The 16,749-nt window shown below is 39.7% G+C and overlaps 1 protein-coding gene and 1 pseudogene across 1 annotated transcript; one reads left to right on the top strand and one right to left on the bottom strand.

Annotated features, from left to right (window-relative positions):
• The first annotated feature begins 1,011 nt into the window (after positions 1-1,011).
• LOC127524469 (DNA mismatch repair protein Msh6-like) lies at positions 1,012-15,104 on the top strand. Its single transcript, XM_051915968.1, is given in 18 exon segments — positions 1,012-1,441; positions 3,548-3,753; positions 3,863-4,038; positions 4,352-4,911; positions 4,913-5,166; positions 5,169-5,354; positions 5,357-5,482; positions 5,485-5,529; positions 5,532-5,969; positions 5,972-6,103; positions 6,106-6,432; positions 6,435-6,905; positions 7,696-7,988; positions 9,476-9,593; positions 9,675-9,764; positions 9,863-10,017; positions 11,156-11,355; positions 14,885-15,104. Coding segments are annotated over 18 exon segments (4,092 nt in total). The 5' UTR covers positions 1,012-1,208; the 3' UTR covers positions 14,967-15,104.
• Positions 15,073-16,749, bottom strand: part of LOC127524472 (F-box only protein 11-like) — a 30,968-nt pseudogene continuing 29,291 nt past the window's right edge.

Below are 16,749 nucleotides of genomic sequence, written 5' to 3'. Positions count from 1 at the left end.
AGTGGGTCTAATGAATAAATTAATAATATAATAAATAATATAATAATAATATAATAAAGTTTTTCAGTGTCACTATCAGCTGTATCGTCCAAACCCTGGCAGAAGCGGTCACGATAAACGACTGTGATTGGTCCATTCTGACAGCGCGGAGAAAAGTAACAATACATTTTTCCGCGCTGTTCACAACGGACTAAATCATAGTTCTATCGTGATTCCAGGACAAGGATTAAAAATATATAGTGTTTTCTGTGGACGGATTTATTTTATATGATGGGATTGCATGATAGTAATAGATATAAACAATTAGATTTCGTTCTAGAGCAAAAATGTCTCTAATAAGCAAAAAAAAAAAAAAAAGCTAGTGCCCTCTTTTCTCATAAGTATGGAATTATTGTTTATTATTATTTAAAATAATAAATAAGTAAATACATAAGTAAATGTACAAAGAAATATAATTTAAAAAATAAATCCTATTTATACGTTTATTTCCTTATTTATGTATAATTGTATTTTTTCCACTTTTATTTATTTATATATTTATTTTTACATTTCTTTGTCCATATGGTAATGAGCCATATTTTGGCTTTGTACATAAAGTTTCACATTATTTGTATTAATAATTATACAATATAGGCCTAAACTTATTCTTTAAATCGTTACGGACGTGACAAAGTAAAAATAAGGTAATAAAAGTATAAATAATAATTTATTTCTGTTTTTTACATTTCTTTATATATATTTATGTATTTATTTATTATTTTGGCAGTTTTGGAATTCCATAAATAACAACATACTATTAGTAAACACGCTACTTTTCCCCATTATTTTACATTTATTGTATTTGTTGCTTATTTTTTGTTCTATTAGTCGTTAACATATAAAAACAATGATATATATTCTAACATATTCTAAAAGTATTAATACATATACGCGTTCTAAATGAAAAAAAAAAAAAAAACGCATGTCATATCAGCCACGTGGGTAGTGTAAAAGGATACACAGAGGCTCCTATTGGTCCATATTCTCGCGGCGTCACATGACCCTCCTCTTCCCTTTCCGTGTCCACCAGCAGCAGCATTTTCCCGCGAACTCTCAGCTCCACATCAACTCAGCTGAGCTGGACAGTTCTGGGTCTGTTGGAATGGAATACATATGAATTCATTTTTTGCATAATTGAACTCCATATTGCACAACACCCTTTGGGAAACATGGCGAAGCAAAGTTCCCTTTTTAACTTCTTCACCAAGTCGCCGCCTCTGGCAGTGAAGGCCAAATCAAACCCTTCTCCAGTGGAGGCAGATGCAGTGAGCAGATCCAACACCTCACCTAAAGAAGAAGCCAAAGTCAACAGCAAGAAAACACCATCAAAACCTGTCAAATCTCAAGCTAAAGCTGGACATGCGAAACTGTTCGGAGAGAAAGCAGACACTGCAAAGGAGAGGTACAGTAACTGCAACTCTATTTGTGCAATGCAAAGATAATGTACTGGTTACCATGGTGACACCATGTCAGTACTATGGTACAGTAATGGTATCATGTGATGGCAAAATCATGGTACATTGATATACATTCAATAGCACTAACATTTTATTTACAAATAAGTACCATGGTTATTTGGACATGTACTATGGTTTTATCATAGTGTAGGCTATACCACATTATTATTATTTTTCCTTAGTTATATTTAAATGTTCTTTCTGTACACATATGTGTATATGTACCTGAAAAACCACAACAAATTCCTTAAATATGAGTCCACGTGCTACTTTTGCCTGTTTGGCGGGAGACTGTGGAGGAGGCGGATCAAATTTCATTGCGCCTTTCGGGATTTTTTTTTTTTTTTTTTTTCTCTAGCTAGCATTGTCCAATAGGAGCGTCCGTTACAAAAATTCTCCACAGCAACAATCCGTTACTTCGTAGTAAAAGCCGTTACTACAGTTATCGCTAGTTTAAATAATAATACATACATTTTAGATCGATATATACAATATGAGGAGGAAAAGAGTGTAAGATTCCTTAAAGCGTGTTATTTGTTTATTTGTATGATAGTGGTGGCTAATAATACCAAGTTAATTTTATTTTATTGTACAAAAACTGTAGTATTGGAGCATTTAACTGTTACCAGTTGCTTTTTTTTTAATTTTATTAAGCATATGAATTGTTGTGTATTCTTTAAAATGTTATATTTAATGCTTGTATTTAAAGGTCGATCATTGTTTTAAATGTGTTCATACAAACATAGTTATGATACAGTTATTTCATACTAATAGACCCTTTTCACAGTCCGTGATGACGCGTTTTAACGGTCATCAATATCGTAAATCCTGCAGTTATTTATATATATATATATATATATATATATATATATATATATATATATATATATATATGTACTTTTAAAACGATGTTTTATAGTATATTTTACCGTTGCATCAAAAAATAAATAAATAAAAAATAACGCCGCTGTGAGGGTGTTTCTAATACAGCGGCTATTGAAGTGACTGTAAAAAAACATCTTTCTCTCTTCTGACTGCCGTTATCAATTTATCAAAAATGCCGTTACCGTTATTTATTTTTTTTTTTTTGTCCTCTTTTTTGAAAGTTATGAAAACACTATTTTGGAGTTTTTCTTTTGCTATTTGTGCAAATGGAGACTCAATATATTTAATGAAGTCTCTCATTCACCGCTACAAAAGTTTCTAATCACATTCAATCGGAAATGTCCTACTTACCCACTTCTTAAGTCGTGATTACGAGTTCGTCGTGCTTTGTTGTCGGAAAGAACAGGAATAATGGTCCGAAATCGCGTACTGTTAAGTAGGTACTACATTTGAATTTAAATTTACTTCACGACCGCTGAAAAAGTATGTTCTATATATAGTACGAATGCCTGCAGTATGAATGAATTCGGACGTAGTACATCCGCCATGTTGTTACTGTCACATGACCTACCAGCGTCAGTTATGTCCCTTCAACTCCATTAACAAATCCTCTCCCGTGGCCTCATGGGATTGTAAAGTGTCCATCGTATGCGCACTTCAGAATCTCACCGGAAGTCATCCGGGTACTTTTCGCGTACTATATAGTAGAGAAATATTCGATTTCAGACACAGCACATATTTATTGGGAAAATCTTAGTAAACCAAAGTGATATTTAGCGTTCCATTCATTGACAAACATATAAATATTCACAGCGTATTTCGGTGAAATACGGACTATTTTCGCCGTGTATATATAAAACACATGAATTAGAAGCATATTGTATAAATATGCTTTAATGACGGAAAAAGGTGATGTTGCTGAAGTGGAAAAAACTTGTAAAGCATTCCTGTCACAGCAGTAATCGTTCTAGCCTCCGCCATGTTCAAAGTTCAGAGTAGTAAGTGCGACTTGCGAGGGCGTTCATATCCAAATTTTCATCTTGTTGACGAATTCAGAAGGTTAATGGACACGTATGTAAACTATTCAAATATTTAACGTAGCATTCATAAAGTATTTGGACACTTAGGCCAAAATATGTATCACAAAGATTATTGTTTCTCCCCAGAGAACAGTCATCCATGTTTAGTGCTGGCACTCTGGTATGGGCCAAGATGGAAGGACATCCCTGGTGGCCCTGTATGGTTGTTCCTCAACCTCTCACCGGACAGCAGATGAGGGGCCGTGGCCGAGACCAAAGGCTTCACGTTCACTTTTTCGATGAACCGCCAACCCGTGGTTGGGTTAACACAAAATACATAAGAGAGTACCAAGGTGAGCAAGGATTTATTTACAAATTAATGGTAATTAGAATATCAAATATTATTCAAGTGTGTATAATACTTCATTCTGACCTAACATCTTTTCTTGTTATTCTTTCAAGGCTCTGATAGCACAGATGCCAAATCCGGAGGCATGTTCTTCAGCGGTAAGCCTGTTATACGTAAAGCAATGGAGCTGGCAGATGCTGCAATGAAGCAGAGTCCTGAGCAGAGACTGAAGATGTCTGTGTGCATGGATCCCTCAGATGAAGAAGAGGAGAATGATGAGGATATGGAGGTGAGCAAACACTAGATCGAAGTAAATTAATATTCACATAAAGATACATTTAGTTTTAAGGGATAGTTCAACCAAAAATTAATTTCTCTCATAATTTACTTGTCTTAGTCTTTCCAAACCTGTATGACTTTCTTTCTTCCATGATTTTGAAGAACATTACCATGCAGAATATAGCGTCTACAGGCAAAAACGACACACAAAACTAGTTCATATGACTTATTTGCTGTATTCCAACTCTTCTGGAGTCATGCAGTAGCTTTTCATGAGGAACAGACCGAAATTAAAGTCATTATTTACCTATATTTTATTATAGGTTGAGAAATCAACCATATCGGATGTGGAAATGTCTGAGGAAGAGGCTGAAGAAAAGAAGAAGCCCAGCCGACGTTCATCTCGTGCTGCAGCTGAAAAGAGTCAGAAGTCGAAGCGTCGGCGCATTGTGGTGGCATCTGACAGCGATGACTCCGGTGAGGAGTTCAAACCTGATCAAGCAGGAGGAAGCAGCGACGAGGAAGAGGAGGAGGAGGAGGAAGTGAGTAGCGGGGCTGAGGAAGAAGAAAGCGAGCCGGAGCCCGAACCAGACAGCCCTGTGAAACCGGTCAAGCGCAAACGTCCTTTAGAGAAGCCTGCTAAATCAAAGAGCAAACCAGATACCCCAAAACGAGCACCTGCAACTCTTCCATCCGTGGCGTCCAACACTAAGTCTCGACTCTCTGCTTTCTCCGCCCCGGATAACTTCGAAAGTCAGAGTAGCAGTGCAAATGGGACAGATGGAGGATCTACTGTGTGGGACCATGAGAAACTCGACTGGCTGCAGGACGGCAAGAGAAAGGACGCACAGCGTAAACGCCAATCTGACGAAAACTACGACCCCGACTCTATACGTTCCTGATGATTTCCTGAACAGGACGACGCCTGGAATGCGCCGTTGGTGGCAGCTGAAGTCTGAGATGTTCGATACCGTTCTGTTCTACAAAGTTGGAAAGTTCTACGAGCTCTACCATATGGACGCAGTGATTGGCGTCAACGAACTCGGCCTTACCTTCATGAAGGGTACTTGGGCCCATTCTGGCTTCCCCGAGATTGGCTTTGGACGCTTCTCAGACGTACTTGTGCAAAAGGGCTACAAAGTGCTCGTGTGGAACAGACCGAGACCCCTGAGATGATGGAAGCACGATGCAAAACATTGGCGCGTCCCACCAAATTTGACCGCGTCGTCAAGCGAGAGGTTTGCAGAATCATCACGCGAGGGACACAGACGTACAGCGTGCTTGACGGCGCCCCTTCTGAAACTCAAAGTAAATATCTGTTGAGCATTAAGAGAAGAGCGAGGAGGACAGCGCAGGCCATGGCCACATCTACGGGGTCTGTTTCATTGACACCTCGGTGGGACGCTTCCATGTCGGTCAATTCCAGGATGACCGCCACTGTTCCCGGTTGCGTACCCTGTGGCACACTATTCTCCAGCCCAGGTTCTTTTCGAGAAGGGCAACCGTCAGCTGAGACGTTGAAAATCTTTAAGGCCCTCTTGTCATCCACTTTACAAGAAGGCCTCAATGCTGGTTCACAGTTTTGGGATGCCCAGAAGACCCTAAAGGTCCTTGCTGAGGAAGACTACTTCAAAGAAAGCAAAGCGTCAACTGATGATGAAAAGGGATCAGTGCTGCCTCCAACTCTCAAAGCTATGACGTCCGAATGTGACGCTCTAAGTCTCACTCCAAAGACGGGTTATGAACTCGCTCTTTCGGCCCTTGGTGGCTGTATGTTCTACCTAAAGAAATGTCTAGTGGACCAGGAGCTTCTTTCCATGGGCAACTTCGAGGAGTATGTTCCTGTCGACGTGGAGATGGAGCAGGCTGGAGGAGCGTCTTGTTTCTTTGCCCAGACCCGTCAAAGAATGGTTTTGGATGGAGTGACCCTTGCTAACCTTGAGATCTTCAGAATAGCTCACCGGGTCTTGAGGGAACCCTACTTGAACGATTGGACACGTGTTGCACTCCCTTCGGCAAAAGGTTGTTGAAGCAATGGCTCTGCGCCCCTCTTTGTAATCCATCCTCCATTAGTGACGCTTAGATGCTCTGGAGGACCTGATGGGCGCTCCGTCCCAAGCGACCGAAGTCACCGACCTACTAAAGAAGCTTCCGGATCTCGAAAGGCTACTTAGCAAGATTCACAGCATGGGTACTCCTTTAAAAGGACAGGACCACCCGGACTCACGAGCAATTCTGTACGAGGAGGTCGTCTACAGCAAACGTAAGATCGCTGACTTTCTCGCAGCACTTGAGGGATTCAAAGTTATGAAAGAAATCGTGTCGATCATGGAGCCCGTCGCTGAAGGCTTCCGATCGAAACTGATGCGCCAAGTGGTGCTCCTCAAGACAGAAAACGAAGATGGGCTTTTCCCGACCTCTCGCCAGAGCTCAAACGTTGGGACACTGCTTTCGACCATCAGAAAGCTCGCACCACAGGTGTCATAACTCCAAAAGCTGGCTTTGATCCGGAATACGACCAAGCCCTAAACGGAATTAAAGACTGCGAGAGAGGCCTGCAGGAATACCTGGACAGACAGAAGAAGAGATTGGGCTGTAAGAATCTATCCTACTGGGGAACGGGAAGGAACCGCTACCAGCTCGAAGTTCCAGATAGTGTTTCCGAGAGGAGCGTGCCAGAGGAGTACGAGGTGAGGTCCACTAAGAAGGGCTGGAAGCGGTACTCTACCAAAGAGATCGAGCAGCTGTTTTCAGAGATACAGAGCTGGGAAGACAAAAGAGATGCAGCGCTGAAGGATTGCATGAGAAGACTCTTCTACAATTTCGACAAGAATTACAAAGACTGGCAGACAGCTGTTGAGTGCATGGCAGTACTTGGTAAGAAAAATAAACTGTTTTGTGTCAAATGTTTTTGTTTTCATCAAAACATTTCATATAGAATATCATATATACCACACCAGGTTTTGACATTAACTTTTTGGCTCCTCAGCCACTCTAGCTAGTGGTTTTCCAAAGTTACTAGCCATTGAGCATTTTCCCTGGCCACAATTTTGACATCAATACCATGGAGAAAATCTGCCATATAGATATTTTTAATATTATCTCATAATTTGGCAGCAGGTATATTAGGCTGCTGTCACTTTAAGACCTGACGCACGGATCCATTATACTGTTACACATGCGTTTTCTTTCTCAACTGTTTATCTTCACTTCAAACATAACTGACTGTGTTTACGTGAATACTCTCAGACCGGCATTTTGACATTATTTTGTATGTATTTGACTGTTTAAGCACAATAAGCAGCGAAAAAGAACTCAATTCAGTACTGAGAGGGTGCGCACTTTGGGTGTGAGCACAAAACCTGCATTTGGCGGGTGTTAATATTAAGCCCTGTACCATAATTTACATCAGTAATGCTATATTATTTTCAACTCCTAGCTGAAAATAAGCAGTTTTTTATATTAGACTAGTTTGACTTTTTATTCCTGAATTTTACCTTTTTCAGAATTGTGGACTGTTTTGGACAACAGAAACTGCTCCAAAAGTGGAACATTTTCAATAAAATACCATGCTTGCTTAAAAAAAATTAGTTTTAACTCAATATGTGAAATTGGTACTAGAATAATAATTGGTAAAATGATACATTTCTGTTGTTCTCACCACCAGATGTGCTGTTGAGCATGTCCCGGTACAGTCAGAGCGGCGACGGGCCCATGGTGAGACCAGAGATGGTTCTTCCGGGTGACGGGTCTCAGTCGCCCCCCTTCCTGGATCTGAGAGGGTCCCGTCACCCTTGTGTCACCAAGACCTTCTTTGGTGATGACTTCATTCCCAATGACATCTTCATTGCTTGCCCTAGCGGTGAAGAAGAAGAGGGTCAAGATAACGGTAAAGCACTTGCCCCATGTGTGTTAGTCACCGGGCCAAACATGGGAGGCAAGTCCACCCTAATGAGACAGGTGAGTGTTGGTAATCAGTTTTCAAGATGACAAAAACATTATTCATGGTGTTAATTAAATGTTAATGAAAGTGAGCATTGTTTTTTGGGTGAAAACTATAAAAAACCTAATTCAAATGAATAAAACTGAAATAAAAACTAAAGTCACACTGGTATTACCCATTCATTTCTTGTCCAAAATACATTTTACATTTATGATTTTGACAGATCCTTTTATTCCTAAAAATTCATGCTCTCATAAAATACACTTTATGAGTTTATGAATTCTTGGGAATTGAATCCTTGACCTTGGTGTTTCCATACTTTACTGTTTCAACTAAAGAAATACAATCCTTAATTTATTTTCAGTTTTAAAAATCCACTAAATCCAGATCTCCAATCTAGTCTGATGTGACGTTCAGTGTTGCAAAGGGAGTAGATGAAATGTTGTGTCTTCAGCTCATGTTTGAAAATAATTATGAATCGACCCAAAATAACTGATTTAAACTGAATCATGACCAAATTTCAGATTTCATTGTGCATGTAGCAAAGAATTGTAATCGAATCATTATCAGAACGAATATTTTCACTCTTACAACCCTAATCACTGAATAATGACTTTGAATGTAGTCAAGAAACATTTAGGCAAACTTTACCCGATAATGTGTTCAGCAGCTGTTCAGGCAGGAAGAAGGATGTGGTCTGAGCTCCTATTTCTGGAAATGCAGGTTTCTACATCATGTTTTCAGAATGTTTAGTTGTTTATGCCTGGAAATTCTGTCAATGAACATAATATTAATGAAACCTTCAAAAATCATGGAAAAGTCTTGGACATTTTTATATTATATAAATTGTTTTAGTAAAGGCAAACTCAAAAGGAGTGTGAAATCTACACATACTGAATTTATGACCTATTAATTGAGAGAATATATGGAATATTTGTACATTTAGGGATTAATTTCTCTCACTGCAGGACTATTGAAGTCTTGATGTTGTTTTTGTGCTCTACTAGAACAGGTTTTCCTGCTTGAATGTTCATTGTTTTCCTCATATTCTCCATTGTTGCAGCTCCTCTCTTCCCAGTCTGTCAGTAACGCTGTTTAGTTCCGTCTCTATGAAGCCCCTCCTTCTGAAAAGCACAATGTGCTCTGATTGGTCGGCTGGAGCAGTGTGTTGTGATTGGTGTGTTTGGGAAATGTCCGCCCCTTACCATAACCGCCAGTTTCAACACACTACTAACTAACTCAACCAGGCCCCGCCCCTTTATTCTGTGTATGAATTATTTAAATGAGGAATATTGTGAAGAAAACTCAAGATTACAATGGAGGCGTTTCAGGGAGTTCAGAAACACTGACACTGATATAGAGAAGAACTCCCGCTGGAGGGACTTTTTCATGCTCAAACAGCAACATTACAAACTAAAGAAAGATGAACATGTAAAAATGCTCAACTCCCTGTTAAGTAGAAATAAAGTAATATGCAGATTCTTTATACGCCCATGTCTTTCAGTGTGGTCTGGTGGTGATCTTGGCCCAGCTGGGCTGTTACGTGCCTGCTGAGAGTTTGCGTCTCACTCCCGTGGACCGAGTGTTCACTCGTCTTGGCGCGTCTGATCGTATAATGTCAGGTAAGTTGCTGCTTGCTTCTTTCCCGTTCAGCGTTCATATGTGTGCTTTACTTTGAATACTTAATCTACCATGTTTTCTAGGTGAAAGTACGTTCTTTGTGGAGCTCAGCGAGACTGCTAGCATACTTTTGCACGCCACCAACCACTCCCTTGTCCTGCTTGATGAACTGGGTAAATTATCTGTTCATCTCACAGTAATCAAATGTAAAGCGACAGTTATGAGAGAATATCTCGGTGTAAACTGAATAAGTGTTCTACTTGAACTGCAGGCAGAGGTACGGCCACGTATGACGGCACAGCCATTGCGAGCGCAGTGGTGAAGGAGCTGTCGGAGAAGATCTGCTGCCGTACCCTGTTTTCCACTCATTACCACTCTCTGGTGGAGGACCACGTCCAGGACCCCGCTGTGAGACTCGGACACATGGTCAGTTTCACCGTCTTCTTCTTCCTACAGAAAGTATCACTTAACTGACCAAAGAAAATACATACTGTGGAAGTACAGCCAGAAGGCATTAAAGGGTTAGTTCACCCAAAAATGAAATTTCTGTTATTAATTACTCACCCTCATGTCGTTCCACACCCGTAAGACCTTCATTCATCTTCAGAACACAAATTAAGATATTTTTGATGAAATCTGAGAGGTATATGACTCGTCCATAGACAGCAATATAATCAACACTTTCAAGGTCCAGAAAGGTACTAAAAACATTGTTAAAAGAGTCGACGTGACTGCAGTGGTTCAACCTTAATGTTATGAAGCAATGAGAATACATTTGTGTGCCTAAAATAACAAAATAATGACTTTATTCAACAATATCTAGTGATGGGCGATTTCAAAACACTGCTTCATGAAGCTTCAGAGCTTTACGAATCATTTGTTTTGAATCAGTGGAGTGCGTATCAAACTGCCAAAGTCACGTGAAGTTTCAAAACACTTATGCCTCGTTTACTGAAATCATGTCATTTTGGCGCTCTGAACCACTGATTTGAAACAAAATATTCGTAAAGCTTCATGAAGCAGTGTTTTCAAATTGCCCATCACTAGATATTGTTGAATAAAGTCGCTATTTTGTTTGTTTTTTTGTGCACAAAATGTATTCTCGTCTCTTCATAACATTAAGGTTGAACCACTGCAGTCACGTCGACTGTTTTAACGATGTCTTTAGTAGCTTTCTGGACCTTGAAAGTGTTGGACGAGTCTATGGACGAGTCATATACCTCTCTGATTTCATCAAAAATATCTTGATTTGTGTTCTGAAGATGAACTAAGGTCTTACGGGTGTGGAACGACATGAGGGTGAGTAATTAATGACTGAAATTTCATTTTTTAGTGAACCAACCCTTTAAGACATTTTATGTTTACATTTCACTGACCCTTCGTAAGCAAGAAAGGTCTTGCGCAATAAAGTCGACATGAATTAAAAAATGGACCGTATTTATTTAAGTCTTTCAATAATTTGGCTTGGTTCACCTATAATTTGCTTCCCCAGGCCTCCCATTCGATAGGAAACAGCAAAGCACTGTGAAATAAGTGATTGTGTTTACATTTGTTTTTGTCTCAGGCCTGTATGGTGGAGAATGAATGCGAGGACCCCAGTCAGGAGACCATCACTTTCCTCTACAAGTTCATCGGTGGCGCGTGTCCCAAAAGTTATGGCTTCAACGCAGCCCGCTTGGCAAACATCCCGGAGGAAGTCATCCAGTCCGGACATAAGAAGGCCCATGAGTTTGAGAGGAGCACCGTGTCTCTCAGGATATTCAAGTAAGACACTTTATGAACCGTGTTCAGATTGGACCATTTTGCGTTGTGACGTTTTCATGACGATTAAGCACATTTTCCCCCAAAATGATCAATATAATCTGTTTGGGCACACTTCATTAAAGCTGCTGTCCATAACTTTTTTTAGTTAAAAATGATCCAAAATCAATTATTAAGCAAGTACATAACCAATCAGTGCTCATCTTCTTACCTTAACCTGATTCACAGCGGTAAGCTTGTAATAATGTTTTCTAATTTGAGTGGTTCGGGTCGGTTTCTGTGGGAAATACGAGTTTGCCTTTGTTCGTTTTTGCGTCATTAATGTCTGGATAAAGGAGTCCCGTCTAGTAGGCTATATCGCGTGTGTGGCTGGAATAATTAAATTTGTCATTTTGATGGTGACCTGTAATCAAGAAAGTTCAAAACGAAAGTCATCACTAACAACTTGTGAATCACCAGCAGTAAGACTTCAGAGTGACTGAAATTAGATTACATACGTGGGATTACACGGTACTTACAAAATATTTGTATTTCAACGAGCTCTAACGAACATTTAATTGCTTTTTGAGGTTAAACGAACAATATCTTTCAAATAAATTCGAATGGGATAACGCTTAGACTGTACAGAAATTGAAATCTACGGGTAACGCTAATACACACTAAATAGGACAATACAATTTGAGAACAAAGTATAACAATAATAAATATAGCTGCGAGCAGCAGTTATCGGGGTTTCGGTATTTCACGGCCTTTAAGCACATGCGTAAAAAGGTATAAAGGTTTTAATTAGCAAGCCCATAACCATCTCCATCATAGATGGAAAAGACCATTTACAGCAAATACAGCTAATTTATCATAGGAAATATATAGTTTTTAAAGTTTTTAACAGTTATCGAGGTTGAGCCAGAAACCTAGGACTAGTTCGCCAAAGTTGGTTTTTGAAATAATCTCCAATATTTAACGAACGATTCGATGGACAGCGGCGATCCTAGAGGCAAAGTTGCTCAGAATGAGGAGTTCTTCCATGTGGTATGAATGTTTCACATGAATAATATGAAGGCGCCCCCCGGTGGACAATTTCTTTTGAATTTCTCACAAGCCTCTAGGGCTGTGAGTCAAACATGCCGAGCAAGTTTCGTTCCGATCGGCCTCCGTTAACCTTGTCCGATAGCTGCTCAAACTTCATTGGCCGATGACGGCCATGTTTTTCGAGATACGTCAACGTCCTCATAGACAGTCACGGCCCCTCGGATGAAGACGCTGCAATGACAATTTAAGTTGATCAGACTAACGGTGAAGTAGTTATTGCCGTTTTCAGGTTTATTACCTGTTATAGCGCCACCAAGTGGTCAGTCGCTGCATCCTTTTTCACGCAACCACAGAATGAGCTCTTACATAGGTGTGCCAAGTTTGATGAAAATATCTCATTTTGTTCACGAGTTAAAGCCATTTTAGTAAAAGTGGCTCCACCCACTTTGAACATTTTGGCGGCCCCTAGGGACCTTGAATCAAAATTTAAACCTTTTTTTGATAATTATTGACAATCAGACTTCAGAGAATCTCGCTGCACTGGTTTGGTTCTGATCAGTTCGATAACCTAGGACTAGTTCCCAATCCGAATCCAAGCGAATCTATCCGCCTTGAGTCAAGGATTCCAACGATATAAAACACTTGAGTCTACGCCTAACGGTTTAGGAGTTATGTTATATTAGGAGATACTTTTCACCGCTGTAGCGCCCCCGTCAGGCCGTTCGGGGCGAGCCTTGGTGACATTGTAGACAGTGTGAGTACTACCAGCCCTCAAAGTTTCAAGTCTCTACGACGTACGGTTTGGTCTGTCCGATCACTTTTAGGGGAGAACGCTGATCCTTGTATGCGCACACGCGAAACTCTGTATATTTTTTTATTTTACAATTAAATTTTTTTATATTTATAATTTCCGGTTTGTGTATACTAAAACCTGTTTCGTTTGTGCTTCACTGCGTATGAAGAAAGCAAGAGTATGGATGCACATGAATCAAAGATCTATTTACTCAAAAGTTTGCAGAAAATGCGAGTATGGATGTGCATGAATTAATAACGATCTGTTTGCTGAAATGTGGCTTTCGTAGGGCAGTACATCACGGACTTATGTCGCTTTAAAGCGTTCTCTGTGACGGCCGGGAAACCGCGACATGAATGGGCTGATGGCTGTGTGCATTGATCTTTTTGCCAAGTTAAAAAAAGGCTGATACAGTAAAAAGTGCTCAAAATGTGGCTTTTGTTAGGGCAGTGCGTCATATTTCAAGGACATAACTTTGTGGCAATTAAGAAATCGCGCTGGGAAATGGGCTGTGTGCACTGTCATAATGCCACGTTTATTGGTTCATGAAACATTGGTACAGTAAAAATGAAAAAATTTGGATTTCGTTAGGGCAGTATAGGCTAATAGGCCTACTATATTGTTCCATATAAAAGTACTGGAACTGTTAAATGTAGGCCTACTAAAATGTCGTATTTCACAAGATCAAACGCCCCTTTATTAAACCACTTTGTTGGATTTAACGCATCCTTACAGGTGGCAGAGAAATGCTTGTTTTCTTCATTCAGTTCTGACAGCGCTCATTGCGAGCAGAGCCATAGACGTAAAGGACTTTAAGGGAGGCACATGTTTAAAAAATTTTTTTTAAATAAATTAGCTGGATTCATCCTAGATTAACTGGTCTAAGAAAGCCAAATTTTGAGCAAATACAGCTTATTAATTCATGTGCATCCATACTGTAGCTTTCTTCATAGGCAGTGACGCACAAATGAGACGGGTTATAGTATACACAAACCGGAAATTTTAACACGTGCGCACGTGAAACTGTTTTTTTTTTTTTTTTTTTTTAAGGTCCCTTTAGGGGCTCCATACCACTGGTAGCATGATTTATTGTAAAAAAAAAAATTTCAGTTGGTCAGAACAGAAGTGGCAGACATGTTACTTGCTTGTTCAGATGACATTTTCCAGTGAAACTTGCGCCGTATCTTCACTGGACGCGCCTGTTGAAAAGCATTTGTCCTTTGTGTCAGTACAACATAAATAGAACGAGACATCAGTTTATTGTCGGAGATGTCGCTCGTCTTGCACCACGTCATCACTGATAACAATGGGCGCCTTTTGTCGCGCCGCTCGCGTCCGGTGTAAATACGGTGTTATTATTTTGGACGTACTTCCAAGATGTAGTATCTAATTCTGAAGTACAGTTAATATCCAGACTGGTGCATGACAGACGTACACCTCAGAACATTAGATTCGTCTGCGCTGATGCACAACCCACGTAAAGAAGATCATTCCACAAATAACTGCAATCGCAGGTTTCAAACAGAGATGGCGACAAAGAGGCAAAACTTACAACTGTGATTAATGTGAAAAGTTTCTCAAGTACCAAAGCAGCACATTAAAAGGTTTTCTTAGTCAACTCTGGAGTCATGGCGGGGGGGAAAAGTTATTTCAGTAATTTTAATGTTTTGATTTTACTTAATTTATTTACAGTGTTATTTCTTTTGACAGGAAATTGTGCTCATTCGCTGAAGACTCCACCGCTGATCGTGAGCAGTTCACCACACTGGTTCAGATGATCGGCAGCCTGTGATGGAAAACGTTTCGTTTTTGTTTGTTTCCAGTATTTCTGTTCACAATTCCATGAGTTATTTTTTTTTTTGCCACATAGAAAGCAAGCAAGCATCTCACTACTGAAATGATCTAATAAAGTTTATTTTTAAAAATGTAACACGTTCCTCTTTGACTAGGAAATTAAACTTTTGATTAATTACTACCAGCTACATAATGGTTATTGAGTACTTCACAATATATTAAGTCTAGATGTCATGGAACATGCATACAATTCAGGCTGTATGAGAACCCACGGTCACCAAATACAGTTGGATGGAGGGGGGAAAAGCACAAAAAAAAAGCTGTACAGATATTCCTCAGAGCTTCAAATAAGCAAGAAGCCTCTTAAAAATCTCCAGCAATGTCACTTCCTCTCGCACGTCAACTCACTCGGAGTGAAATGGCGCGAGAACGCCATGCTTTCGCAAGTCTGGTGTCTTGCGTAACCTTTTTTTAATCTATCCTGATGTCGTCCAATCAGGATAAAGGGGCGGGGATTATCATTTAAATCACTTGGGCCAAATCGTTCCCACTTGGACGCTTTCCTTTCACACTCAAAACATTGCTGGAGAATACTTAGTGTTTCTTTCTCTTCTTTTTTTTTTCATCCTCAAATCTCTTTCACAGAAAGAACATACATCCTGCGACATGAGAACAAATACAGCAATCTAAGGTATAAACAACCCCAAAATTAATATACTTAATAAAATAAAAAGACATTCAAGTACATTTAAGATTTTTGCTTGAAAATACAAAACTACATGAGAAAGCATTAAAATCAAACCTCAATAACTCAACATCTTTAAAAAAAAAAAACCAAAACTGAAGTGCTGGGTCATTTTTTTTTCCCCGTACATATACAAGAGTGCGGTGACGGCTGCTTGGAGAACAGGTGCATCATGGGAAGCATTGTGAGTCTATTCGCTCTAGGTCCGTTTCTCTCGTATGTGGCTCAAACCACACTCTTCACCGTCCTCGTTTACCATCCGTCATCCCACAAATCCTGAGTCGCCACCTTCCCGAATCCCGGTGCGTGATCCGAGAGCATCGCAACCGCTTGCAACAACGGTAGGGAGAAACAGGATCACAGAGTGACTGTGTTTGCATTTGTTAAATAGAAATGTTTCCTCTGTCCACGTTTACACAATGCTTTCTTTTTTAAAGAGTTTCTCCTTTTTTTTTTTTTAATAAAATTGAATTATTTCTAGCGTGTAATCTCATCTGCACTGGACTGAGCACACAGAGTCTGTAGGTCGGGACGGGCCGGCGCTCTGCTTCAGTTGTGCTGCAGCGTGTTGGACTCTATAGGAGGGGCCGAATCGTACAGCGTGTCTGTGTCGTGAGTCGGCTCTCCGGCTAGTGTGCACGGGTTTGACAACGTCCCTGCGCCGCAGTCACAGAAAAACCTGCAGACAAACACATTCGATTAGTAAACTATGAAAACTGTTTGCAGCATTGATGATAATCAGAAATGTTTCTTGAGCAGCAAATCATCATATTAGAATGATTTCTGAAGGATCATGTGACACTGAAGACTGGTGCTGAAAATTCAGCTTTGATCACAGGATATAAATTACAAATATATTCACATAGAAAACAGTTAATTTGAATTGTATTTCCCTATTTTAATGTATTTTTTATCAAATAAATGCAGTCTTGGTGAGCAGAAGAGACTTCCTTAAAAAAACAATACAGTATTGAGAATCTTTTTTTTTTAATTTTCTTTTAAATTTGCATATGTATACTATAATGATAATACAAAA

The sequence above is a fragment of the Ctenopharyngodon idella genome, chromosome 13 (genome assembly GCF_019924925.1).
Source record: "Ctenopharyngodon idella isolate HZGC_01 chromosome 13, HZGC01, whole genome shotgun sequence".
NCBI classification, from domain to species: Eukaryota; Metazoa; Chordata; class Actinopteri; order Cypriniformes; family Xenocyprididae; genus Ctenopharyngodon; species Ctenopharyngodon idella.
Note: the sequence above shows the minus strand (reverse complement) of the source record. Positions and strands in the feature narration are given on the sequence as shown.